The sequence below is a fragment of the Erpetoichthys calabaricus genome, chromosome 15, assembly GCF_900747795.2.
Source record: "Erpetoichthys calabaricus chromosome 15, fErpCal1.3, whole genome shotgun sequence".
Taxonomy (NCBI): Eukaryota; Metazoa; Chordata; class Cladistia; order Polypteriformes; family Polypteridae; genus Erpetoichthys; species Erpetoichthys calabaricus.
Genome location: NC_041408.2, coordinates 67,901,259 through 67,927,740, shown reverse-complemented (window position 1 = coordinate 67,927,740; position 26,482 = coordinate 67,901,259). Strand labels below are relative to the sequence as shown.

The 26,482-nt window shown below is 39.1% G+C and overlaps 1 protein-coding gene across 1 annotated transcript in view; it reads right to left on the bottom strand.

Annotated features, from left to right (window-relative positions):
- Nucleotides 1-24,986, bottom strand: part of opn3 (opsin 3) — a 48,072-nt gene extending 23,086 nt beyond the window's left edge. Inside the window, exon 1 of the mRNA XM_028820826.2 lies at nucleotides 24,348-24,986. Within this exon, the coding sequence (XP_028676659.1) occupies nucleotides 24,348-24,681 (334 nt within the window). The 5' untranslated portion in view covers nucleotides 24,682-24,986. The remainder of the gene's footprint in view (nucleotides 1-24,347) is intronic.
- Between the last annotated feature and the right edge of the window lie 1,496 nt (nucleotides 24,987-26,482).

Here is a 26,482-nt window from a genome sequence, read left to right as displayed (position 1 = left end):
TTCCTATTTTATCTACATACTAATTAAAGCTCATGATTTCCCTTATGCTTTTAATATTATACTAATTATGTTCATGTATGAAATGGCCAAGATCTGCTGGTCATTTTACTTTAAGCTAATATTTTTATTTATTTATTTTTGTAGAAGACTCTTCTCATTCTGGAATTTGACCATTAAACTTCTTATCTTTGACATACAGTATGATTGTGATTTATTTTTTTTATTTTTGAATGATATTATATATTGGTTGGTAGTTTTGCTTTTGATGTAAGAACAATGTTTTCAAGCAGTCCTTTGAGACAAAACTCTACCAGAGAAATGAATTGTTCTCATGGTAGAGACAGTATGTCCCTGGTGTACTTCACTTTCAAAGTAATAGTTATAAAAATCCCAGGGCTCCTATAGTGTCTCTATTCACAACTAGTTATATTACCTCTGGGGGTCTCTTCTGTCTAGGCTTTTATTACAGTATACAAGGGAACACTTTTAGCTCTTATGATGTCTCACGGGCCTGCCTTGTAATTAACAATGAATACTCTGAAGCTATGATGTCTCTATATCTGTCTACTGCTGACAGTATGCAGTAAGTGCAAAATCTTCCATGTTGTGTCTTATCATACACCTAATTGAAAGCTATTAATTAAGAATATTTATTTCAATACAGATTGAAAAATAGAATATTAAAATTGAATTGTATTCATTTTGTTAAAATAGGGCATTTTTCTCAATTTTTCATTGCCTTTTATTAATTGACATTTGGAGGTGTTAAAGATCCTATTTTTTATGAAGACATCTATCTATCTATCTATCTATCTATCTATCTATCTATCTATCTATCTATCTATCTATCTATCTATCTATCTATCTATCTATCTATCTATCTATCTATCTATCTATCTATCTATCTATCTATCTATCTATCTATCTTAAACTGCATTTCTACTTTTTTTATAGAGACAACAGCTAGAAAATTGTGCAAAACAATATGTTACCATAAAAGAAAGCATAATACTGAGACATCTGTAGAAAAATAAAAACATCTTACAATATACTGTATACTCTAACACACGCCAGCATGAAGAGTGTTCATGGGCTTTGGAGAAGCTAAACACAGAAGGAAGAATACAGATGTGTCATGGTCACTGACATGTCCTCTGTTTCTGTTCCTAGAGTGATGCAGGAGACCCCAGAAGACCTGTGACATTATTTTCACTGGATTGTCACATACCCTGCCTCTTCTGAGTATTTAAGACAACTGATGACCAGAACTTGGCATTCATTCTGGAAACTGTTTTTAAAGAATATGGGCCACTGTGACCTGGAGGCATTACAATGTGGAAACTGCTACTATTTTGCTGTTCTTTCTTTCCATTGTCCTTAAAACATTACTTGCATTAAAAGGGGCAAACACTCTTCCTGACTGTTTGTGTTTTGATGCACAATACAAACAAATATACACAATTTATATGTAGAGTTTAAAATATGTAAATGTATACTTTATCTGAGATTTACGAGTAGGGAGCAACTGCAAGGCTACAAAGCAAGTAATACCACCTCCAACAGGGAGAGGGTGCTGTCATTAACATCTTCCTCTCTTTTACCTCCAATACTGAAGCCTTCCACTTACTTTGCTGGTACACTGAATATCCCACCCAGGATGGAATAAAAAGAACTCTCATACTGAAAATCAGTGTTGAGTTGTGAAGCCAGCATCAGTGTATGATTTGGTACACCAGGAATTACCCTTTTCAGCCTTATTTAACACTAAAATAGATCAGAGTATAATCTGTATAAAAATGATAATCTGGTCCAAAGATACAAATAAAATGGCCAAGAGTAAACATGTAGATACAGAACAGCAGAGGGTTGAGGACAGAGCCTGGAGAGACTCCTTATGTGACTGGTGCTGACAAATATTATACTTAGCTTAAAGATACTGTATGTATATAAACCTACACGTTATGTAAACATTACTCATAATAATTCGATAGGACTCTGATGGCAAAAATCTAAAAACAAAAGTATGAGACGGCAAAAATCTAAAAACAAAAGTATGAGAGAGGTATTAGCACAGGACAAACAAAACATGAAGAGCAAACTGAACAAAAGAAACATCAGCCCTGACACCTCTCTCTGCTTGCCTTTATAGATGTTGATTTCTCACCATGTTGAGAGACACTTGGAGTGTCTAAAGATTATTGTGAGAATCAATAAGACTGCAAGATGCCTCATTACACAAAGTCGCAGTCAAAAATAGCAAAGGGTCAAAATCGGGAGATCAAAATTAAACAGACAGCTGAGAATGAAATGGTAAAACGTAACTCATACGACAAAGGCATAACCATAAAACATACTGTGAACCAGGGCCTGCTTGAATAAAATGCTACCCAGCAAAGGAAAACACATAGTAAAACCATTGTAAATATATAATGTCACTTCCATGATCTTAGAAGTGTAGTTAACACTGTCAAGTGACATGTCCCCATAAAAATGAAAATCAAGACTAATAAAATTAAGCTGAATCAAATGCATTCTAAATGAAAAATAAACCTCATAAATGTACTCTGTATGTCAAAATAGCACAAATATATGCGTAAATGTTATTTAATGCCACACACTATAGCACTGTCATTTTAATTTCCTCTCTCTCTCCATCTTTCACTTCCAGTCCTGACATTTCTTCTTCCCTCGAGTTGAGTCTTTGCCCCAAAGTCAACCTTAAACTCAAATCTCAATTACCTTTCTTCCATGTAATGGCTTGGCTTAAAACTACTACCCTGGATCACATCTAGACAAGCTTCAGAATCACTCTGTGGGGCAGGCACAACCCTACTTTATCTCTAGCAACACCAGATTAAAGCTCTATCAAGTGGCTTCCGGTGCACATACTGTATGTCCCAAGACTTAAATTGTCCTAAAATGGCTGGGTCCTCAGATAGCCCCCTTGCTACACATTATAAGCAAAGATATGTGACCATCATTTTTTGTTTTTTTATGTAATTTGCAATTTTATTACTTTAAGTTTACTAATTTATTATGTTTCTGCCAACTCATTATGTGACAATCTTTGCCATGGTTGTGGCCATGTTGCTTATGGTAGCCATTTTCCTTGTCAAGCGCATAACCTTAAGCAGGTGTGTTTGTGTCTGAGATCATCACACAAACCCTATTTAAGATGGTGGTGGACATGGTCTGTCTTAAACACCAAGCAAATATTTTCACTAAAGTTTCTGAAGTTACACAAAGGAATCTTCAATAATGTTTAGTACCTTTTGTCTTTGCTATTTTGAGTTTAATTTTTTGAAATCATTTTGGTTTTATTGCTTAGTTATTAAGACTGTTCCAGTCTCTGCCAGTCCCTCACTATTCCTTTGTATGTGCCCTAAAGGTACATATCATTGTATAGTCTTGGCAGTCCATAGGTTTAAAAAGCCATATTCTAAATATTTCTTATGTTTCTAATGTTGAATCTGGCCAGTATGCTATGTGACTGAAGGCTGTCCCAGTCTTTTAATATCAGGATTGTGTCCTGTCACCTAAGTGACCTAAAGTTCATAATTGAACTTCTTCATAATTGAAGCCACATGCTAACTCCCATCTGATACCTCAGACAGAGGGCCACGTATTCCTGTCACCTGCTGGGCTGCTTATTTTCCACCATTATGGGGGAATCCTGTTATATTTGGAGGTTTAGGGTCATTCTTGGCAATCCTTGGTTTACCATGCGAGCTTGAAGATGTCTAAATGCAATGTAGTTCCTTTTTATTGTTTTCTACCTGTTTTAAGCCATCTTGATGGTGCCCTTGTACCTTCTCACAAAGAGAAAAACAAAAACAGAAGGTGATCAATCATGTCTTTTTTATTGAGACTTAGTCTTCCTCCAGGGAAAGATTTTTATATTACGGCTCATGTGCATGTACATTTGAGATGATGTATGCTCCTTCTTCTCTTTCCCAATAGTTGTAACACTCAAAATATATTACATATTTCGCATCTGACCTGAACTCACCCCCATGTCATCTTGATGGTGCCCTTGCACCTTCTCCAAATGCGAAGAGAAGGACAAAGACAGAAGATGATCAATCATGTCTGATACAGGAGGTGCATTTCTGATGAACACGTCTTGCTAGTTCACCTATATTTCTGACTTCAGGGAATGTGATCCAAATTTGAAAAAACGATGTGGTATTGTTATAATAATAGTCACCACCAGTATTCTTCACTTCACATTTTGGCTTATATGTAATGTTTTTAGATGTAAATATGTTTTTCAAAAGTCTGTCAAGGGTTCCATATATTATTCAGATGAAAACCAATCTCTTTATGATCATTCAGCCAAAAAAGCATTTTGCTAACCCCTGATGGTAAGAAGACACTCCTGAAATATAATGATCTGAAAATGTATAGATTTTAAAATCTAACAGCGTTCAATAAGGAGAATACAGCACACAAAATATTCATGTTCAAAATATAACTTTGAATTCTTTCAGGGTGTTATAGGAAATTAAATGTAGGGTAGCAGCTAAACCAATTTGTTATGCCAAGGTAGTAAATTGGTTAACCTGAATTTGAATTTCAAAGATAGTGTTCTGTATGAATAATAGCATCTGCAGGAAGAACTGAGAAGCGTCTGGCAGATATATGCTAAGGAATCTGGATGCAATTCCCCTTTCAAAAAACATTTCATTTGATTGACTGATGCAAAAAATAAAAAAAAGATAATTATCTAAGGAAAAGGTGTCTGCTGTTTTGTTTAAATAACAGAAGCTTGAATTCTATTTTTGAAGCTTCCAGAGGAAAAAAGGATGTAATATTATTTCTACTTACAAATCCATTCATCCATGTTTACACATTAGCCCAAACTACTTAATCCAGTTTCAGGTAAGGATGGTCATTGATTATTCCAACTGCAACAACCCAAAACAGGGCATCAGTTCACTCCTTTCTAATGCCACCACCATGCTTCACTGTAGGGATGGTGCCAGGTTTCCTCCAAACGTGACGCCTGGCATTCACACCAAAGAGTTCAATCTTTGTCTCATCAGACCAGAGAATTTTCTTTCTTATGGTCTGAGAGTCCTTCAGGTGCCTTTTGGCCAAACTCCAGGCGGGCTGCCATGTGCCTTTTACTAAGGAGTGGCTTCCGTCTGGCCACTCTACCATACAGGCCTGATTGGTGGATTGCTGCAGAGATGGTTATCCTTCTGGAAGGTTCTCCTCTCTCCACAGAGGACCTCTGGAGCTCTGACAGAGTGACCATCGGGTTCTTGGTCACCTCCCTGACTAAGGCCCTTCTCCCCCGATCGCTCAGTTTAGATGGCCGGCCAGCTCTAGGAAGAGTCCTGTTGGTTTTGAACGTCTTCCACTTATGGATGATGGAGGCCACTGTGCTCATTGGGACCTTCAAAGCAGCAGACATTTTTCTGTAACCTTCCCCAGATATGTGCCTCGAGACAATCCTGTCTCGGAGGTCTACAGACAATTCCTTTGACTTCATGCTTGGTTTGTGCTCTGACATGAATTGTCCACTGTGGGACCTTATATAGACAGTTGTGTGCCTTTCCAAATCATGTCCAATCAACTGAATTTACCGCAGGTGGACTCCAATTAAGCTGCAAAAACATCTCAAGGATGATCAGGGGAAACAGGATGCACCTGAGCTCAGTTTCGAGCTTCACGGCAAAGGCTGTGAATACTTATGTACACGTGCTTTCTCAATTTTTTTATTTTTAATAAATTTGCAAAAACCTCAAGTAAAGTTTTTTCACGTTGTCATTATGGGGTGTTGCGTGTAGAATTCTGAGGAAAAAAATGAATTTAATCCATTTTGGAATAAGGCTGTAACATAACAAAATGTGGAAAAAGTGATGCGCTATGAATACTTTCCGGATGCACTCTATCTATCTATCTATCTATCTATCTATCTATCTATCTATCTATCTATCTATCTATCTATCTATCTATCTATCTATCTATCTATCTATCTATCTTTTTACCTGCATTGTAACTTTATTCCAAAAAAAAAACCACAACAGCATTATACGCTGGCTATATAAAGAGATAACATCATGCTTACCGTGCTATTGTCACCTTTGTCACCCATGCAGTTTTGCACATAAAGTTATGATTAAAGTTTTCAATTCTTTGTTTATGTTATTATTTTTTGATTTTTTAGCATTTATTTATTACTGAAATACTACTACACCTCCATTTTTGGATTTTTATTTCATGGGCGTAGCCAGGGAAGAACAGGCCATTGGGTCTGCTGGGACAACTCCTTGTGGGTCTCTGCTCTTCCTGTTGGGCTACAAACTATGAAACTGACAGAGTGAGTGAAAGAGACAGAGAGAGAAAGAGGTGACGTGAACAGCTCGCTCTGTACTCCCACTGCATCTGTCCAACCATATGACCCTACTAACTTTACAGCTCCAAGCACTACATTATACTGTCCGTGATGAGTTCCATAATGTTCTTTTGCATGGTTCTTTTAGGTAGCTCACTACTCACCACTGACGCACTTGATGGAATTCTGTTTGCGGCTTTGCAGGCTTGCTATTTTTATAGATGCCGCTGCTATTGGGTGATAGAACGGCAGCTCATGCTATGGGTGATGAAACTTGTCAGCGGTGTAATAGAGCCCACCCTTTGAATTCACTTTTCCCCGTGACCACTTTAAAACGGTGTTGTGATCGTCAGGTCCATTGGGGTTGTGCAGATGGTGACAAGAGCACATCAGTAGGTGTCTTAGTCATCAGGTGGTGCAGCAGGTTTGTTGAGAGCTTCGTGGTCATGCAGCGCAGCAGAGGTGTTAAATGCTGCACTTCTCTGCGGTGATCTGTCGATTGTAAGAAAGCAGGTGAACCTCCTTGTGTGGAGCTGCACTTGTATTCGCAAACTACCAAGACATGTAATTGAAGCAGAAATCTTGAAAACCTTTAAGAGGTCTCTGAATGAGATATTGGGGCTGCTTAGTTATTAGCTTAACAAATGGGCTTGATGGAGTGAATGGTCTCCTCTCATTTGTCAAAAGTCTTATGTTCTTGGTTGTTTTCCTTCACTGAAATGATGTTGCAAACAGCGTTCCAGGTCTGCATCTCAGCTTTAAGACTCTCCTTTCATGGCTGCCCTATAACGGCTCTGTGGTATGAATCCTCCCTTCCCTATGCAGTTTTACCAACAGCCCTGCTTCACATGACTCATATGGGCGCCAATGGTAATTCGATCTGCCATACTTTTGCCCAGCTCCATGAGCATGAAGCTCTGCTGGCATTCACGCACCCAAGTTAATGAACCTTAGCAGATGGAGAAGTGGTGGTTGACCCAAAGAAATATCAGCCCCTCAGCTGTCTTCCACTCTTGTTTCAGCTTCACACACACCTTCAGCACCCACAGGCAGAAGCATCCACAAGATACATGATGTCCTGAGGCAAATGTTCAGACAATTGAATTATTCCTTCATCTTGTTGAAATAATCTCTCTCAATACTTCAGAATTTGTTAAATTTACGTTGATGAGCTGAACATATCTGATAAGCTCAGCAGCACAATCTCTGGAGCAATGGACATTAAAATTAACATGCATTACGGAGTGTAATTATTTTTTAAAGTAACCTAGTCGCAACACTTATTTTATTGATGTAAAAATATCTGCAATTATATTATCATAGTAGCACTGGGTGTAAGTCAAAAAAGACACATGCCATCATGTCAATACTTTGCAGGGCACAGTGGTGCAGCCAAGCAGAAAAGAGTCTGCTGCGTACAATCCGGTAACAGACACTTAAAAATAAAATCTGATTAGCTTTCATCCAGCTATTTGCTATATGGTTGATATGATGAAACAGTGTGCTTGGGTGAGGCAGCTGCCTCTATTCATACTGCATGTCATTGGATGCTCAGGTCAAAGGCATAAAAAGGTGATGGATGTTATTAACTCAACGGTACATGAAGTACTAAATATATTTATAAAACAAGAAAATGATTCATGCTTGTTTTCAGATCCACAGCTGCCAATGATGAGATTTAACTCTTTTTTGACCAGTTTAATGACGTTGGAGCATTTTGCCAAAGGACAACTCCAGAAGCGTACTTGCGCATGTAAATGATTTTTCTATTGACAGGGAAATGGTTCGCACCTTTGCCTCATAACTCTGGAGGTCTGGGTGCAAAACTACTGACATTGAGTGAAAAACAAAAAAATGTAACCGATTGTCTTGTGAATAGTGCCTGTTGCCTTGGATAAAGGCATCAGAGTTTGTTTTCCTTGTGCCTGTGTAGATCTGCCTCTTTGTACTCTGGCTTTCCTTCCATATCTAAAAGACTGCCAGCTAGTTTAACTGGTGTGAGTGTGCCAAGCAATTAGTTGGAACCAAATGTTCAGGTTTGTGAAGGTTAGGCACTCTTTTCTCCAAGACCCTTGAATAAGATAAGTGGGATAGAAAATGTATAGAAGGATACAATGCTGTAAAAGAGAAAAGTCAGTATGCACCTGCCTTCAGGTTAAAGAGGATTGAAAAATGCTGGGTTTGCTGATTAATTATTTCCCAGCTTGTAAAGAAATGATTATTATCAGAATAAAATAACACTTTTTCCCTGTAGCCATTTTAATTTAGGTCAGGCATGATTAAAAGGTAAATCCCTTACGGTAAGCTGCCTGGCTGATACAAATGTGTGTTAATTGCTGATTAAAACGATAAAATTGAGAAATTCTCTTTGGTGACAGTGGGAGGAGTCTTAAAAGCTGACCAATCCTGTTTGAATGTCAATCAGAGGAAACAGCCGTGAACAGCAAAGCTCTGAGAACAAAGCAGGAATAAAAAGAACAGACAAACCACTAGGATACTCAGGAACGTAGACGAAAATGCCATCACTTCTGAAGTGTCACATTAAATGAACGGTAAATCTATCATTGCATATCGATCGAGTATTATAAGCGGGGGGATAGACAGTATTTATTAGAGGGCAGGGGAAGAAAAGCAAGGCAAATGATGGAAGAACATGCAGGTTCTACACATCTAGTGACCAGGCCAGGATGACAACACGACACTCATTGAGGCAGCACACTATCCAGTGCATCACCGTCCCTCCTCTTTCATATTTTGTTGTGAACGATTATTACAATCTTTACTATATATCACAACAGTACTCAGTATGATTATAGAAAATTGTTATCAACTGATTCAGGCATCACTTATAGTAGAGTATCTTGATCGCTTATAGATATGATCAAAGTGTTTAAATTTATGAAAGGAATTAGTACAGTGGATCCCAGCAGACACTTTAAAATTAATTTTCCAATAAAAACACAGGGACATGGGGAAACTTCTTGAGGGAAGATTCTGCACAAATATTCAAAGGTTTTCCTTCAGGCAAAGAATCATACAGACACCTAATAAACTACCAAGCAGTGCTGTGGAGAGTTGGACTTTCGGGACCTTCAGATCTAAATTTGATGTAAGCTTAGACCATCAGGTGAATGGGATGGAGGAGCTTTTTGGGCTGAATAACCTGTTTTTGTCACAATTGCTCCTATGTTCTAGCAATACCCCAATTAGCCCATGTCTGAAATCGATTATTTATAAGTATTCAGACCCTTAATTCAGCACTTGTAGAAGCCCCTTTGGCAGATATTACAGCTATTCTTCTTGAATAAGTCTCCACAAGCTTTGCACAGCTAGATTTGGACAGTTTATCTTATTCTTCTTGGCAGATCCTCCCAAGTTCCATTATGTCAGATGGGAAGCATCTGTAAACTGCCATCTTCAGGTCTCTTCACAGATGTTCAATGGTTTAAGTCTAGATTTTGGCTGGGCTACTCAAAGACAGTAAGGGATCTGTCCCAAAGCCACTTCAGTGTTGTCTTGGCCTTATGCTTCTGGTCACTGTTGTGCTGGAAGTTGAACCGTCATCCCTGTCTGATGTTACGAGCACTCTGGAGGCAGTTTTTTTCAAGGATCTCTCTGTAATTGAAGGCATGCATCCTTCCCTCAATTCCAATCTCCCTGCCCCAGCTACTGGGCCCAAAGCATTTGGCTGCCAAGACCATGCATCACTGTAAGGGTGGCAGGTGATGAACAGGGTCTGGTCTTTGACAGGTATACTGCTAGAAGTTCTGCCCACAGAGTTAAATTTTTATCTTATCAGGCCTGAGAATATTTTTCTTCATGCTCTTAGATTCCTTTAAATGCCATTTCACAAAAGTGTCTTCCACCTAACCACTCTGACATAAACACCTGATTGATGGTGTGCTGCTGAGATGGTCATCTTTCCAACAGGTTCTTCCATCTCAGCAGAGGAATTCTGAAGTGGTGACCTTTGAAGTCTTGGTCACATCTTTGAATAAGGTCCTTCTTGCCCGGTTACCTGGTGGAGCCAAGCTTCATTCATCTCAAAATTTTGAGGCAGCTGTGCTCCTGGGAACACTCAAAGCTTTAGAAATGGTTCTATCCCCCTGGCCTTATCTATGCCTCACCACAATTTGAACACATCTGAAGGAGACTTAAAGCAAACAGGATGCACCTGACCACAATTTTGAAAGTCACAGCAAAAGGTCTGAAAACTTATGTGAATGAGAAATGTCAGTTTTTGATTTTTAATACATTTTCAAACCTTTCTGAAATCATTTTTTTCACTTTGTCATTAAGAGTTAGATTGACAGGCAAAAATGGAAAATAGATCTATTGAAAATTAAATCTACAACACAGTCAATTGTGCAGAAAGTGAACGAGTGTGAAATACGGTCTGAATCCACTGAATATTATACACAGCATATACAGTGTTTATCTTCTAATATATAAAGCTGAATGAGTTACTTATTTGCATATGTTTGTCAACTGTGCGCTTTATTGAACCTACTGTATCTGAGATTCACAGATTTGTACAGGGAAAACTGCATGCCATGTTTGGTTCTAAAATTTACTCTGTATCCTGTATGGAAGAAATTTTCACCATTTCAACTGATAGATTTCAAGTGATTTTAAGTCACTGAAAGTCCTGTCAGGCTGAACAGAGTACACTGTATTCTGGGAAACTGAAAAGAAAAACAGTATTTTTTTTTACAGGTTTTGATTCCAATAGGAAAATAACCTTGAGCTTAGTGATAATGATTCAATAACATTTCCTGTGTGTTTTGTGAAGCTGTAAAAATGTCATGATGCACTCTGCTAATAGAGGTAAAAACAAGTAAGTCAGGTGTTGGTATGAATGTGAGAAGAGAAAAGGAGACCAGCTCAGCTCAGTTACAAAAATTAACACTAAATCACCTAAAATGCACCTAACTTTATTACCTAAAGTGGACACTATCTTGCAGTTTTCAGTCTTTTGATGATACCAATGTATTTATGCAGCTCTCTTTCCAAAAAAGGAATATTTTTCTTTTCACTTTTCAATTAATGATATAAAATTTGCAACTAAAGAAAAGAAGCCACCTGGGAATTGTCATCTAGGACTGAATGAAGACTGCACAAACCCAGCCAGGTTGTATGATTTGTTTTATTGCTTATATCTACTGCTATTAGTTTACTTAGTTACTTACTACCAGGCCAAGAAGTTAAGAATAAGTCTATTCCTTGTGTCACTGTGGTCCCTTAAAGGTACAGAAGGATGCTGTTCTGAAGCCCTCTGTTGGTGGTAAACTGGACTGAAGTAAAGGATTGTAAGTAAAGACAGTCCCATTCAGTGGGCAGTCTGGCATTCGCGGTCCCTAGCATTGAATACATGGATTGCAAAATGAAAAGTGAGACAGGTTAACTATTACATAGCTGGTTTTGGAATATCTTCCTATCCCTATTGAAAAAAGAACCTTAGAGATTAGTTGCTGCCTTTTGTGTTAGGTGCATGTCACGGGTGATCTGATAATGTGATATACAGTAACATGCCGTCATCCCAGAAAGCACCAGGTACCCCTGCATGTGTTTGTCCAATATGCACATCCACACTGTTTTAACATGTCTCCACCAAATTTTTCACTGATTGCTCATTTGTACAGGGAACACCATAGGCTTTATTTCATTACGAAATGTAGTTGATGCCACGCCTTTGACAGTGGTAGGTATCCCTGCTGGAATGTTGTATTTCTTATGGGGTTCAATTTTTAAGGGTGCTGGGGGTGAGGATTCAGGTGAAGCACACGTTTTACTCTTTTTGCCCTCAGACCAGAAGGCCACAAGTTAGAAGAAGAACAGTAACCTCGCTTCACGCCCCTATTCTCTTCTCACCTTTTGTCCATTTTAAGTGTTGACCAGCCCTCTGGCACTGTTACATCTTCTTGCTGCTTCCTTTATGATATACTGTGCATATGTAGTTTATTTGTGTGCACACAGATATTTGGAAAAGATGTACATTGACTTGGAGAGAGTATGCAGACTTCACATTGACACAACCGGTATTTGATTGTATGAAGTATCCCAGTGGTTAGTGTATCTCCAGGAAACTGGATTAAAATCCTGACCCATTTCAAGGTTTTGTGGGGGCCAGAACATTACGGGGTTAAGAACTCTGGTAAAAGGTTTTGTGGACCTGAGCAGATCAACATTGCTGAGGCCTTCATCTTTCTTTATTTTCAGATACTGTATGATGGACACAGTTTGCTGGTCATGTTTTGGCTCATTTTGTATCTCATTATTGTTTGGCAGATAGTTAAAGAAAAAGAAACAATTAAGGGGTCTGAGTCTTCAAGAGCAGGTCAATTAAAATTAATTCAAAAGAAGTTAATTAGCAGCAAAAACAAGTGACTAATTAGGAAAAGGGTTAGAATGAAAACCTGCAGCCACTGCGGCCCTCCAGGACTGGAGTTTTTTTCCTGGGTACTTCTATCAAATCCAAATGGCAAATCTACTGTAATAGATTCATTGGCGATTATAACCAATGGGGGTGAGTTAGTGTGTCCTGCAATGAACTGGATCATGTCCTGGACTGGTTCCTGTACTGAATGTTACTAGGATATGTTTTGGTTCACCAGAATCATTAAAATGAAGTTAACAAGCTTATTAAAAGGAACCTACAGAAATTGAAAAATGTTGTGTTGATGCATTTTTGAGTTTCGAACTGTAGGCCTGGAGGGCCACACTGGCTGTAGGTTTTCATTCTAACCATTTTTCACTGCTAATTAACTCCTTTTCCCTTCATTTTAATAGCCCTGTTTTTAAGTATTCAGTCCTCTAAATTGATTTGTTTCTTCATTAAATAACAGCAAAACAGAAATGAGATGTGAAACGAGCCAACAGATGACCAGCTAAACTGGGATTTCAAACTCCAAACAATTTCACTCCAACCAATCCCTTAATGAAAAGCCAATTCTTGCTGTTAATGAAACCTGTTATTTAATTCCATGGCTTGTTGCTGGTCTCATTCTGCCACAGCAGACATTTCCAAAACTGTTGATTTCTTGTTTTTTTCTAAGAACACTGTCAAAATATTTTGGTGACCTGAGAGATCAACCTTACCGAGACCATCACCTTTCTTTATTTTCAGATGTTGTGTGTTGAGCACAGGTCAGCTGGTCATGTGGCGGCTTGTTTTGTGTCTCATTATTGTTTGGCTGCAAATTAAGGAAAAAGAGACAACTAAGGGGCCTGAGTCATGTTAATTAAAACTAAGGCAAAAGAAGTTAATTAGCAGCAAAAACTGGTCATTAATGAAGAAGATGGTTAGAATGAAAACCTGCAGCCACTGCGGCCCTCCAGGACCGGAGTTCAACACCTGTGCCCTAGCTGTTTTGAGACTAAGCTTAAAAAGTTTCTAGTCAAAGGAGTGTGATATAGTGGGTCGCGGCTCCGAAAGAATGGCCAGTTTTTAAATTAAAATTCACTGCACTCTCAACTTAAGGAGAGGGTGTGGTAGTGTGCCAGAAGCAGTTCCCGGGTGCATTGCGGGTGTGGGCGTTTCTGCACTGGAGTGCACAGGTGCGAGATCGCCTGTGGCCGTAATTGATGCCAGGAGCTGCTAATCACCACACCTGTGCCATGTCCCCATTATAAATTGGAGAAGTGCGAGTGCGGAGGGGAGAAGAAAAGGGAAAAAGGAAAGATCAAAAACAGAATGGAGGTTAGGTGTATCCATAACAGTCACCTACATGTGCCACAGTTAAGAAATGACCTAAACAATTCTGCCACCTTGCAGAAAGCCTAACACAACATCATGCATAATTTGAATTAAAAAGCAAGAAAAAATATTTTAGGTATATTTTTATATTAAAGAATACTGCAGGCAATTCCCTAAAATGTTAAGAAAAAAATCTTATTATTGCAAAATCAGTTTAAATTATTAAATTGGTGCAGCAGCTTAGGTGATACAGCAGCTCAGGAGCCATCCGGAGGAAAAGTGTCCTGCAGAATAGTAATAATAATAATTCTTTACATTTAAATAGCACTTTTCTCACTACTCAAAGCTCTTTAGTGAGTGGGGAGCCACTCAACCACCACCAATGTTTAGCACCCACCTGGATGATGCAATGGCAGCCATTATTGTATCAGTACACTCACCACACATGAGCTATTAGGTGGTGAAGTGGTGAGAGAGATGGCCAGTTAGAGACAAGGAATTATTAGGGGCCATGACCCCAGGCCATGGAGGGCAATTTAGTCTGGACATCAGGATACACCCTACTGTTTACAAAGGATGCCCAGGGTTCTTTTATGAGCACAGAAATTCAGGACCTTAATTTTATGTTTCATCCGAAAAATGGCACGATTTTTACAGAACATTGTCCCTGTTATTTGTACTAGGGCATTGGGCTCCACACAGAGACCACAGGGTAAGCGCCCCCTGCTGGCCTCACCAACACTTCTTCCGGCAGCAAACCAAACTTTTCCTAGATGGTCTTCCATCTACACACTGGCCAGGCCTGAACATGCTTAGTTTCAGGTGGATGTCTTCTTCTGAAATGCATGTGGTATGGTAATAATATAGTAATGTGGTACTAAATACTCATGAAATCAAATATTTTGTGTTTTATATTTGTAATTAATTAAGATCATTGTGCAGAAATCTGTTTTTACTTTTGACATTAAAGAGCCTTTCTGCTGTATTGAAAAAGGAAAAAAAAATCAGCGGTGGTTTAAGTTTGTGTATAAATAAAAGGTAAAAATGTCCAAGACGGACAGACAATATTTTTTTTTAATGCGGGCACTGTAAACATACATAATGGTGCATAATAAGGGAAATTGTCGTATTTTGAGTAATAAATGTAACGATAATAAAAAGCAGCTGAGTTCATACAAAGGAAGCTGTTAATGATAGCCACACACGCTCCACAATGTCAATATTCCAAGTTAAAAAAACACTACATTGTTTTTTTTTTTTTTGCTTTTATTAACAGTTTGCTCTCCTCCACATTATAATTCATCACTTTTTCCTCATAATCATGTCTAGTGGCAGACCTACATTTTTGAGGCCCAGATGTTTGAACTGCAACTAGCAACGAGGTGTTGGTAACCACTGCTATCTTCTTCAAAGGGGTCATTCAACCATAGGTCACCACATTTTTTTTGATACTTTAATAACCTTTTCATTTTATTTTAACTATTATTCTATATTGAATTACACTATGTTATTAATATTTTTTTAAACCTGTCTCATACAGGAGACACCCAAAATTTTTAAGCAGAATGGACAAAAGTCGGGCCCCTGTAAGATTAGGGGCCCTGAAGCTTAAACCTCATTAGTCTCATATTAGATTTGCCCCGTGCACGTCTACTCTCATTTTCATTATTATTTCCAGATAATTGTAAAGTTTTAGCAGACAATTAAAAAGAACTTACACATTATCTTTGGCAAGTGTAAAACTCCATGATGCATTTTGAAAGCATTGCTGCCTCAGCTACTACCAGCCAGTCCTGCTAATGGACACATGCTTTTATTTTTTGTTTTACTTGCTTTGTCAGCCTACATTATATAAATATGAGCTCTGTGATGCTTTAAATTACAACTCACTTTGAAATTGATCTTTCTTCTTCTCTTGTAGTTGTAGTTATTAACTTCATAAATAAAATTGTCTGAGAAACCTCTTTAAATGTGCAGTGTTATGTATCAGAAATGGACAAAGTGGGTAAGTGACACAACTAGACTGAGCCGTTTTAGCTTTTTTTTTGTGCATTTCAATTGAAACCCCAAACAACTCAATTGTTCTTTGTTTTTGGTGGGCAATATCTCCAGAATTTTCAATGGAAAAAGTCAACTGTGTGAATCTGTTGAGCGCATAATTTTAATTCAGAAAACCGCTACACTTTTTTCCAGAAGGCCATTCAATTTTACTAATTTTCTGGGTGAATGTATGATAAGGAGGTTTTGCCAGTGTTACATAATAAAAGACATCACTTTCATATGTTTTGGTGGTAAAAGCTTCGTGACGATCACATATGTCACAACCAAGTTAAACAATGCAAACTTAAGTATATTTTGCACTTAGTGGTCACTTTATGTTATACAGTAATCCCTCCTCCATCGCGGGGGTTGCGTTCCAGAGCCACCCGCGAAATAAGTAAATCCACGAAATAGAAACCATATGTTTATATGGTTATTTTTATATTGTCATGCTTGGGTCACAGATTTGCGCAGAAACACAGGAGGTTGTAGAGAGACAGGAACGTTATTCAAACACTGCAAACAAACATTTGTCTCTTTTTCAAAAGTTTAAACTGTGCTCCATGACAAGACAGAGATGACAGTTCTGTCTCACAATTAAAAGAATGCAAACATATCTTCCTCTTCAAAGGAGTGCCCGTCAGGAGCAGATCATGTCACAGAGATAGAGAAAAGCAAACAGATCAATAGGGCTGTTTTTCTTTTAAGTATGCGAAGCACCGCAGCACAAAGCTGTTGAAGGCGGCAGCTCACACCCCCTCCGTCAGGAGCAGACAAAGTGAGACAGAGTTTGTTTTTCAAGCAAAAATCAGTACGTGCCCTTCGAGCTTTTAAGTATGCGAAGCTCCGTGCAGCATGTCATTTCAGGAAGCAGCTGCACAAAAGATAACAACGTGAAGATAATCTTTCAGCATTTTTAGACGAGCGTCCGTATCGTCTAGGTGTGCAAACAGCCCCCTGCTCAATCCCCCTACGTCAGGATCAGAGAAAGTCAGCGCAAAAGAAAGAGAAAAGTAAGCCGGGTAGCTTCTCAGCCATCTGCCAATAGCGTTCCTTGTATGAAATCAACTTGGCAAACCAACTGAGGAAGCATGTACCAGAAATTAAAAGACCCATTGTCCGCAGAAACCCGCGAAGCAGCGAAAAATCTGCGATATATATTTAAATATGCTTACATATAAAATCCGCGATGGAGTGAAGCCGCGAAAGGCGAAGCGCGATATAGCGAGGGATTACTGTACACCTATCTAGCATTAAACAGGACCCCCTTTATGTCTTACAGAACAGATTGAATTCTTAACAGCATGGATTTAATAAGGCGTTGGAAATATCCCTTAGGGGATTAACTGATATCGATCAGTTCCTGAAAATTTATCTCACATTCATGCTATGAATTTTTCATTCCACTTCATCCCAAAGATGCAGACAATTGAAGTAAACCGAAGTTCCTGCTGTGTTCTAGGAACCAGCTTAAATGCCACGACTTACCAAGGATTCTCAATTACATAATCTTCGTGAGTTGGGGGCAGTCTCAGTGCACACCCTTGACCTCAAGTTGTATAGAATGACATACCCAGTGATTTGGTCGCACCAGTCTATAAATCAGCTACATAAACTCAGACAGTTATTTGTCTTAAATCGTACAGGCAGATCATGTTTGTGAGAAAGCTGAGAACCCACTGGGAAATACAATGGATATAATGCAACTAGAAGGAATAAGGGGTTCAAAGGGCTGTGACTTTAGACCAGGGTTCTCCAACTCCAGTCCTGGAGGGCCGCAGTGGCTGCAGGTTTTCATTCTAACCCTTTTCCTAATTAGTCACCTGTTTTTGCTGCTAATTAACTTCTTTTGAATTAATTTTAATTGACCTGCTCTTGAAGACTCAGACCCCTTAATTGTTTCGTTTTCTTTAATTATCTGCCAAACAATAATGAGATACAAAATGAGCCAAAACATGACCAGCAAACTGTGTCCATCATACAGTATCTGAAAATAAAGAAAGATGAAGGCCTCAGCAATGTTGATCTGTTCAGGTCCACAAAACATTTTACCAGAGTTCTTAGAAAAGAGAAAATCAACAATTTCAGAAATGTCTGCTATTGTACAATGAGAGCAGCATCAAGCCATGGAATTAAAGAACGGGTTTAATTAACGAAAGAGACCTGGCACCTAATTAAGCAACTGGTTGGAGTGAAATTGTTTGGAGTTTCATACCCTGACTTATTTGGTCTTCTGTTGGTTCACTCAATTCACATTTCATTTCTGTTTGGGTGCCGTTTAAGGAAAGAAATGAAGCAATTTAAAGGAACAAATCTTAAAAAACAGGTCAATTAAAATTAATTCAAAAGAAGTTAATTAGCAGCAGAAACGGTATACTGATTTAGAAAAGGGTAAGAATGAAAACCTGCAGCCGTTGCAGCCCTCCAGGACCAGAGTTTGAGATCCCTGTTTTAGACAGACACTGAGGATGTTTGCAGCCGAGGGTGAAGAGACTGGAATGAGCATCAGCATCTCCAAATCCGACATCATGGTTCTCACCCAGAAAAGGGTGAAGTGCCCTCTCTGGGTTGGGGATTAGATGCTACCTCTAGAGGAGAACTTTAACTATCTCGGGGTCTTGTTCACACATGAAGGTGATCGACAGGTGGATCGAAGCAGTGTCTGCAGTTGTACATGTCAGTCATAGTGAAGAGGAAGCTGAGTCGAAAAGCTCATCTCTCAGTTTACTGGCTGATCTGCTTTCCTACCCTCACCTATGGTCATGAACCCTTGGTAGAGATTGAAAGGACTACATCACGGAAATAAGTCACAGAAATGAGATTCGTTCACAGGGTGTCTGGCTCAGGCTTAGGGCCGGTTTAGACGTCACACTGAGAATCAAGTATCAAGGCTGCCACGCATTCCCAGCGTTCATTAGACGCATCCTCTGAGTACGTCCTCAGAAATTAACATGACGTGTGTGCGAGTTGCAGTACCAGCAAAAAGTCGGGGGGCACAGTGTGATAAAGTCTCTGTTTACTATCTACATGTGACAGAAAGCCGATTTGCGGATCGTACAGGATCGATGTGCATGCTTCGATGTTTGATGAATGGTTCGATGTGGTGAAGCAAAATACCAACATACAAATGCATTTGTGGTGCTTTTATATTCAAGCGTTGCATATTCCCCATCGTAATGACACGATACATTTTAAACGTCTCACATACCATCTTCTGTGCCATCTTTTTTTTTTTTGCCCCTTCACGAAAGCATCAGAATGGCACAATGGTGACGTATTTGAGCCACAGAGAAAAAAAAAGTTAGGGACACAGTGAAAAGGTCTATTTTGAGATGAAAGTGGAGATTTCAATTTAAATTTCGAAATGTCCATCTTTAATTTTGTTGTTTACTTTATCATTGAAGTAGACCATCGTAAACGTCATTTAAAACCAACCCAGTTGTTAATTGCTACGTGCTTCTGGGGCTTCCTCCTGCATTGACAGTAGCGGTAGGCAGCAATAGATCACCACAGAGAACACATTTATTTATGATATTCCAGCTCTTTGCACATTTAAAATCCTTAGATTTATACTTGATATCACTTTCATGATGAAATGCAATAAACTATGTATATTACATTTTATAGATAAATCGTTAACTTCATTTAAATAATGAATACTGTTAATAATTACACATGTGGGGGCGGCATGGTGGCAGAGCGGTAGCACTGCTGTCTCTCAGGGAGTCACGTCCCTGGTGTTCCCTGCCTGTACTTTGCATGTTTTCCTGGTGGGTTTCCACAGTGTGCTCCGGTTTCCTTCCAAAGTTATGCAGGTGTGGGGATTTGGTGACGCTAAAATGACACTAGTGTATGTGTGTGCTTGTGTTCACCTTGCGATGAGCTGATGCCCTGTCCAGAGATCATTTCTGCCTCATGCTTGCTGGAATGGGTGCATTCCCTGGATTGATGGATTTAATCATTAAACATCCATCCTTTTCACGGATATTGTGGCAAGGTGTCCTCGGAATGTAATGGGTGTTTCAGGCAATTCACAACACAGTGAAGCCGAATCTGTTCTCATCATGATGATATCTCACACTGCCACCTGGTGGAATCTTCCTGATTTACATAAAGTAGGTGCACAAGTATGAACAGTTCAACTCTTGCTTAGCAGTAACGTCCACAGGCGCACGCGTCACGTCGCGTGAAGTATAAACCAGGCCTTAGAGATGGGGTGAGGAGCGCAAACATTTGGGAGGAGCTCAGAGTAGAGACTCTGCTTCTCTATTTTGAAAAGAGCCAGTTGAGGTATTTAAGGCATCTGATTAGGATACCTCCTGGATGCTAACAAGGGGAGATGTTTTGGGGGCATATCCACCTGGGAGCAATCCTAGGGGTAGACCCAAGACCTTTTGGAGAGACTACAACTCTCAGCTGGCCTCAGAATGCATCAGTATCCCCAAGAAGGAGCTGGAGGAGGTGACAGGGGATATCCGGGGGTATGTCAGAATTCATGACCGGGGGTCACTGGAGCACTACGTGACTGCTTCTGACTCACTATGATTATGTACATGAAGTCTGGGACTGAAAACCACTGGAGATGTCCTGTAATGTGACAGGGCTTAAGCATGTGTGTCCAATGCAGGAATTTGGCAAATTGTTTCCTGTTATATAAAGAAAGTAAATAGTAGCATCTGTAGGTCAATGAGCTGAATGTGTATCATGGGTAAATTCATGGAAGTAATTATTAAAGACCAGTAACGGCCGACTGCATGATAACGTGCAGTGAATACACTTGACTTGAGCATTCCTAGTTTTAATTCTCTATCTCTGTACATTTAGCATTCGTTTGCCGAGAGTTTGATGCGCTTGCCGTTTCCTGAGCAGCGACCCTACCCTACCCTAACGACCCACTTCTTCTCTTCTTTCATCAGCATCTTTTCGCGTTAAAACTGATTAAGTCAGTGTTTCTGTTGCAATTACTCAGTACATTTTCTTTAATTTTCACTTAAGCTGGCACTTAAGTCTTCAATCTGCCTTAAGAATGATTTAAGATATGAAGAGGTAGGGGAAGTGATGGTGAAGGTGGTAGGGATGAGAACGGCACCCATATGCATGCACTGCACCGCCGCCCTGCTGGCCGCTGCCTAGAGTTGATTCTACAAAATAAATAAAATAAAAATAAAAAGAGTAATAAAAATCATCACCCTGAAAGCAGACAGTAGAGGGCACGTAGTATAAGTGTACCACATTTCAGGTCAATAGGTCAAACGGTTTGCGAGCTACAGGTGATTTAAAATCCTGGACAGACAAACGAACAGCCACGGTAGCGTATCAGATAAGAAGACTAGCTGATACCTTCTGCTTCGCTGGCTTCACAATAATTTCACTAAAAAGCTGTCACACTAAGTTTACAAAATAAAATGTATAACAAAAAAGAAAACAATACTTTTACCTGATGTTTTATTTTAATTTTTATTTTTTTTTATCAATTTTATACTAAGAACTCACCCCTTCTGGGATTACTTCACAACAGACTGCAGCCTTAGTTATTACTAATTTTAAACAAATAGTAGAAATCTGCTCATCAATGTGAGCTAAATAAAACTTTTTATTAAAACACATCTTTATTATTAGTATCTCTTTTTATATCTCTTTTTATAGTAAATTTCAGGTCAATCGGTCAAACGGTTTGCTAAAGGTGATTTAAAATCCTGGACAGACAAATGGACAGCCACGGTAATGTATTATATAAGAAGAAAGGATCGAGCAACACATCTCAGATTCAGCCATATAGTCATCATGGGTTTAGGGAGGGGAAATTGCTCTGGGAATCGTTCTTCACCAGTATCCAACTGGAGATTGGTGGCACAGACAGAAACTTTGCAGGAATCTCAGAATTTTTTTTTAACTGTAGAAACCTAAAATAAGTTTCCAAGTAGTACAGTAGATTGTGACACTTTGTCAATCTCTGACTGAAAGATATTTTGCAAAAGTTGAATAAATAGAGATTGACAAGGCTAGTTTGTCTAAATTGCTTGTTATCATCAAAACAGCTCGTATATTTCTATGATCTGAGTGATAATGAGTTTGCCCTGGCATGTGCCCTGTGATAGACTGGCATCCCATCCAGGTTTGGTCTATTCACCCCAAGTTACGAGAACAGGCTCAATCCTCTTGTGATCCTAGACTTGATGAAGTTATTTAGAAAATGTATGGATGGTATGGAAATATAAATGTATATATTCTGATGCATATTCTCAAACTGCTTATTCCAAATAACGGTCATGGCAGGTTACTTTCACGTACAGCAGCATTGACAGTTTTCAATTTGTTTGACCCAGCAAAGGAGCTGAGTCACCTGTTATTTTCTTCACTCATTGAGTAATGCCATAACATGACAGTTAGTCATGGTTTCTTCTATATGGATATATTCAATGACATGGATAAATCATTTGGAAAACCAGAAGTAATGTAACCAATTGTGTCATAAATGTTGTAAGTCACCTTGGATAAAGGTGTCAGCCAAATAAGTAACTGCAAATATAAATTTTAGGATTCTTTCTTAATTTAATTGAATCACATCAGTAGTTTTAAGATGATTACAAACTGTACACTCATCCACAGTATAAATTATCACAGTGGACCCTTCCATAAAATATTAAAGCATACAAATACTGCATATTTTATGTATTACAATTGTACAGACCATATGAGACTTCTGTTAAACTTGTTGTGAACACGCTGCTACAGCACATTGCCGCACCCACCACATGACAGACCAACTCAGAATCCCAGATTAGGACCCAAGTGCAGCCATTCAACGGGTGACACCGTAGCACCACACAAGTTCATATGGAATGGTGGGAGGTTTTTTACGGTGGCTGGAGTGCCAATTCTGTGACCAACCCCCAGTTTTTTTCCTGCAGATTGGAGGGCTGGATGCAGATTAACATCATACCCAGGATGGAGCAAAAGCAGGTTAAGGGCCTTGCACCTTTTTGGTGTTTACAGGATTTGAACCGGCAACTTTCCGGTTACCAGTGCAGACCCATGGCCTCAGAGCCACCACTCTGCCCATATCTATGTACAGTATGTATTATATTGGCTACAATATGTTCTTTTCTTTCCAATATTCTTTTTATTTTTTTGTAATACAGATCTAATGTAATAAATACAAAGGAATACTTTGATCACATCATCTGAGAAAGTCAATTTATTTCTTTATATGTAGGCCTATCCTGGGGATTTACAAATGTTTTCGAGCCTGAGAATCAAATGACAATATGTATTATTATTCTGCTAACAAACTGAGCATTTGCTTAAAAATTAAATAACCACATATAGTATATTCAAATGTTGTTGTATATAACACAATTATGCATTCCATTTTTATGTTCCTTAGCGTAATGATTTAAATAGTCTGCAGATATCATAAATCTAATAAATGTACTTGTATTGTATATGGCGATTTATTTATTTTAAATTTCTCAGAATCATTACACATGCAACGTTTTAAATCAGGCATTTAGCAGTCCACTTTATGATTTTACTTAACACTTTTCATATACATTAGCAATCACAGAAAGTATAGAACGATGTGAAATGTACATTTGCACTGGAGGTGGTGGCAGAAGGTGAAAAGTAGGTGGTGAGTGCTGTAGGCAGAAAAACAGGAAACGACCGCAGAAGGGATGTGTTTCTCGATTTAAAATATTCAAACTTGGAAAAGTAGTTCTACTCGGTCACTTGGTTAATTGGCATAATTCGGTAAGATTTTTTTTATCACCATATTCACCAAAGTACTAGCAATATAAAATGTAGGGTCGCAATCTGATTTCTTGATCCAGGCGTGATGCGTGTCTCATTTTATGGAGCTTCTTCGATCGATTCTAAGAAAACAGCTGACAACTGCTGCGCCTCAGCCTTCTAAAGCGGCGGGGCTGTAACGGGTATTTCATTTGTTTCTTTCCTACTTTTAAGGATAGCGATCACCGGTGTGCACAGCAATACAATGTAGCCGAGGTCAAGACGAAAAGACACCTCCGCGCGGGACCTGCCCTGAGATCTCTGTAATATACGTACAGTTCAGGTAATGACTAAAGCGGCGACGAGCCAAGAGGAAAAGTTCTGCCATCCGGGTAAATGTGCATAATGTCGATTACTGGATCGGCACATGTAGGCTGAGGTCTCAGGACTCCTGAATTAGCAGTACGGTAACACTCACTGGAAAAAACACAGGTTAGGAGAAAATGGATGGATGGATGGATGTAATGCGCCACTTACCAAACAAACTGTTGCTGAACCCGTCCCAGAGGCAGGTCGCCGTGTCCCAGATCCATCGCCCCTTAATGCAAGACACGAAGGTGAACGTCACTCCAAACACGGACACCAGCAGATCACTGATGCTAATGTTTAAGAGAAAAAGATTAGTCGGCGTCCTCAGTCTCTTGAACTTGTAGTAGAGAACCAAAACGAGCACATTGTTGCCCAAGCCGAGGACACCAATGGTTCCGATCGTGACGGCGAGAAGTTTATAGGTAGCGTTGCTAAACAAGTACTCCCCGCTCGCGTTTTCTGTCAGGGTGTCGTTGATGCCACTCATTGCTAGACATTGCATCAAGCTGCTACCGGCTTAAATAAAAGAAAGGATGTGGCGGCGAACTCCAGCACCGACCATGCCGCTGTCTCTTCTTCTTCTAATCCGATTAAAACCCCGCATCTGTTCCGCTGGAAAATTAGGACGCTTCTCGCTGTGTAGTTAGGAAGACGTGAAGTATGCGATCCCCCCCTCACGCCTCTCTTCTCGCACTACTGTAGGTGCGCATCAGTTTACAGCGCCGTCAGCTCTTCTCCGACGAGAAGGGAGGGTAGGGAGGGGTGGGCATGCTGGGGGTCGGACTTCATACAGCATAAGACAAAACAAAACAAAAAAAAATCCGTACAATTCGCCTTCCCTATTGGAAATCTCTCCAAACTGGTTTATTTGAGAACTTTGAACTTTGCTCTGTTTAAATCAGTTACAGATTGAATTTTTGAAAACAAACAAAAAGAGGAAAACAAAGAAAAAAAAAAAAAATTATATATATATATATATATATATATATATATATATATATATATATATATATATATATATATATATATATATATATATATAATTTATTTTTCTCTGAACTTTTTATAAGATTGTTACCACAAGACAGCACTATAGATTCTCTATTGAGGTTATGGCTCTTACAATGACTTCATATGGACATTTTCTTCCCAGAATACAAAACACGATCCCAAAATATTAATTAGGAATATTAACGGAATTGATAGAATTATTGTTTTAAAACCTAACAGTCTCAGGAAACAAGACAGAGACAACATCTGGACAGGACATCGGCACCGCGACCCTCTCCTGGACAAGCAGGTTAGGAAGGTAGATGAAATGGATGTTTCAGATGTTTACTTTAGTTTAGCTTTCCAGGTCCTTAGCGCCAAGTAAACTATGCAGCGTTTCATATGGAGTGCTACACTGTGCAGATCTGGCATGAATAAAAATGCCAAATCATACTCTGTAATACAGAAACGTCTACATTAACGAGCTTAGTGTCGGGATGAGGCAGCTTCCAGTGAGACCACACCCATCTGACGTCATACCTTCCTTATATTTTAACATTGAAACTTCCAACACCACCTACTTCTGAGTGACTGTCTCTGTGGAGTCTGCATGTTCTCTAAGACTACCTGGATGTTTTTGCGTATTGAATAATAATAATGATGATGATAATGAAGAATTGCTTTATATAGCGTTTTTCTAACTTATTCAAAGCACTTTACACAGACAGCTGGGGAACAACTTCAGTCACCATCAATGTGCAGCATCCACCTGCACTCCTAAAAGGTGGTTCTTCATTGTGATACCATAGAGGGGTTCCCAAAATAGCCATCCACATGAGGGTTCCAGAAAGAAACTTTATTTAGATCAATAACAGGCTCTAAAAGCAGCCATGACTAGATGATAACAGACTGTCTGTCTGCATTCAGTATAGCAGGCTCAGTTCAGGTATTCTTGGTCTGCTCTACATGTGGTGTCTGCATATTTAGAACATTTTTAAAGCCCAAATAACCAATTTCATATGTAAAGAACCCTTCACAGAATGAAATAGTTCTTTGTCAAGCAAAGGATCTACAAAACACAGTATATATGGCCATTAAGGAACCTTTATTTTTAAGAGTGGGATGATGCGATGGCAGCTATTCTTGCACCAGTATGCTCACCACACATTTATACATTAAATGAGAGAGACAGTTTGCCAGTAAGGCACTGGGGATAATTATGGACCAGAATTGATGGGATAATGGATGGCAATTTAGGAAGCTACCTACAATTTGAGAAGGATGCCCAGGAATTTTTTATGATCACAGAGAGT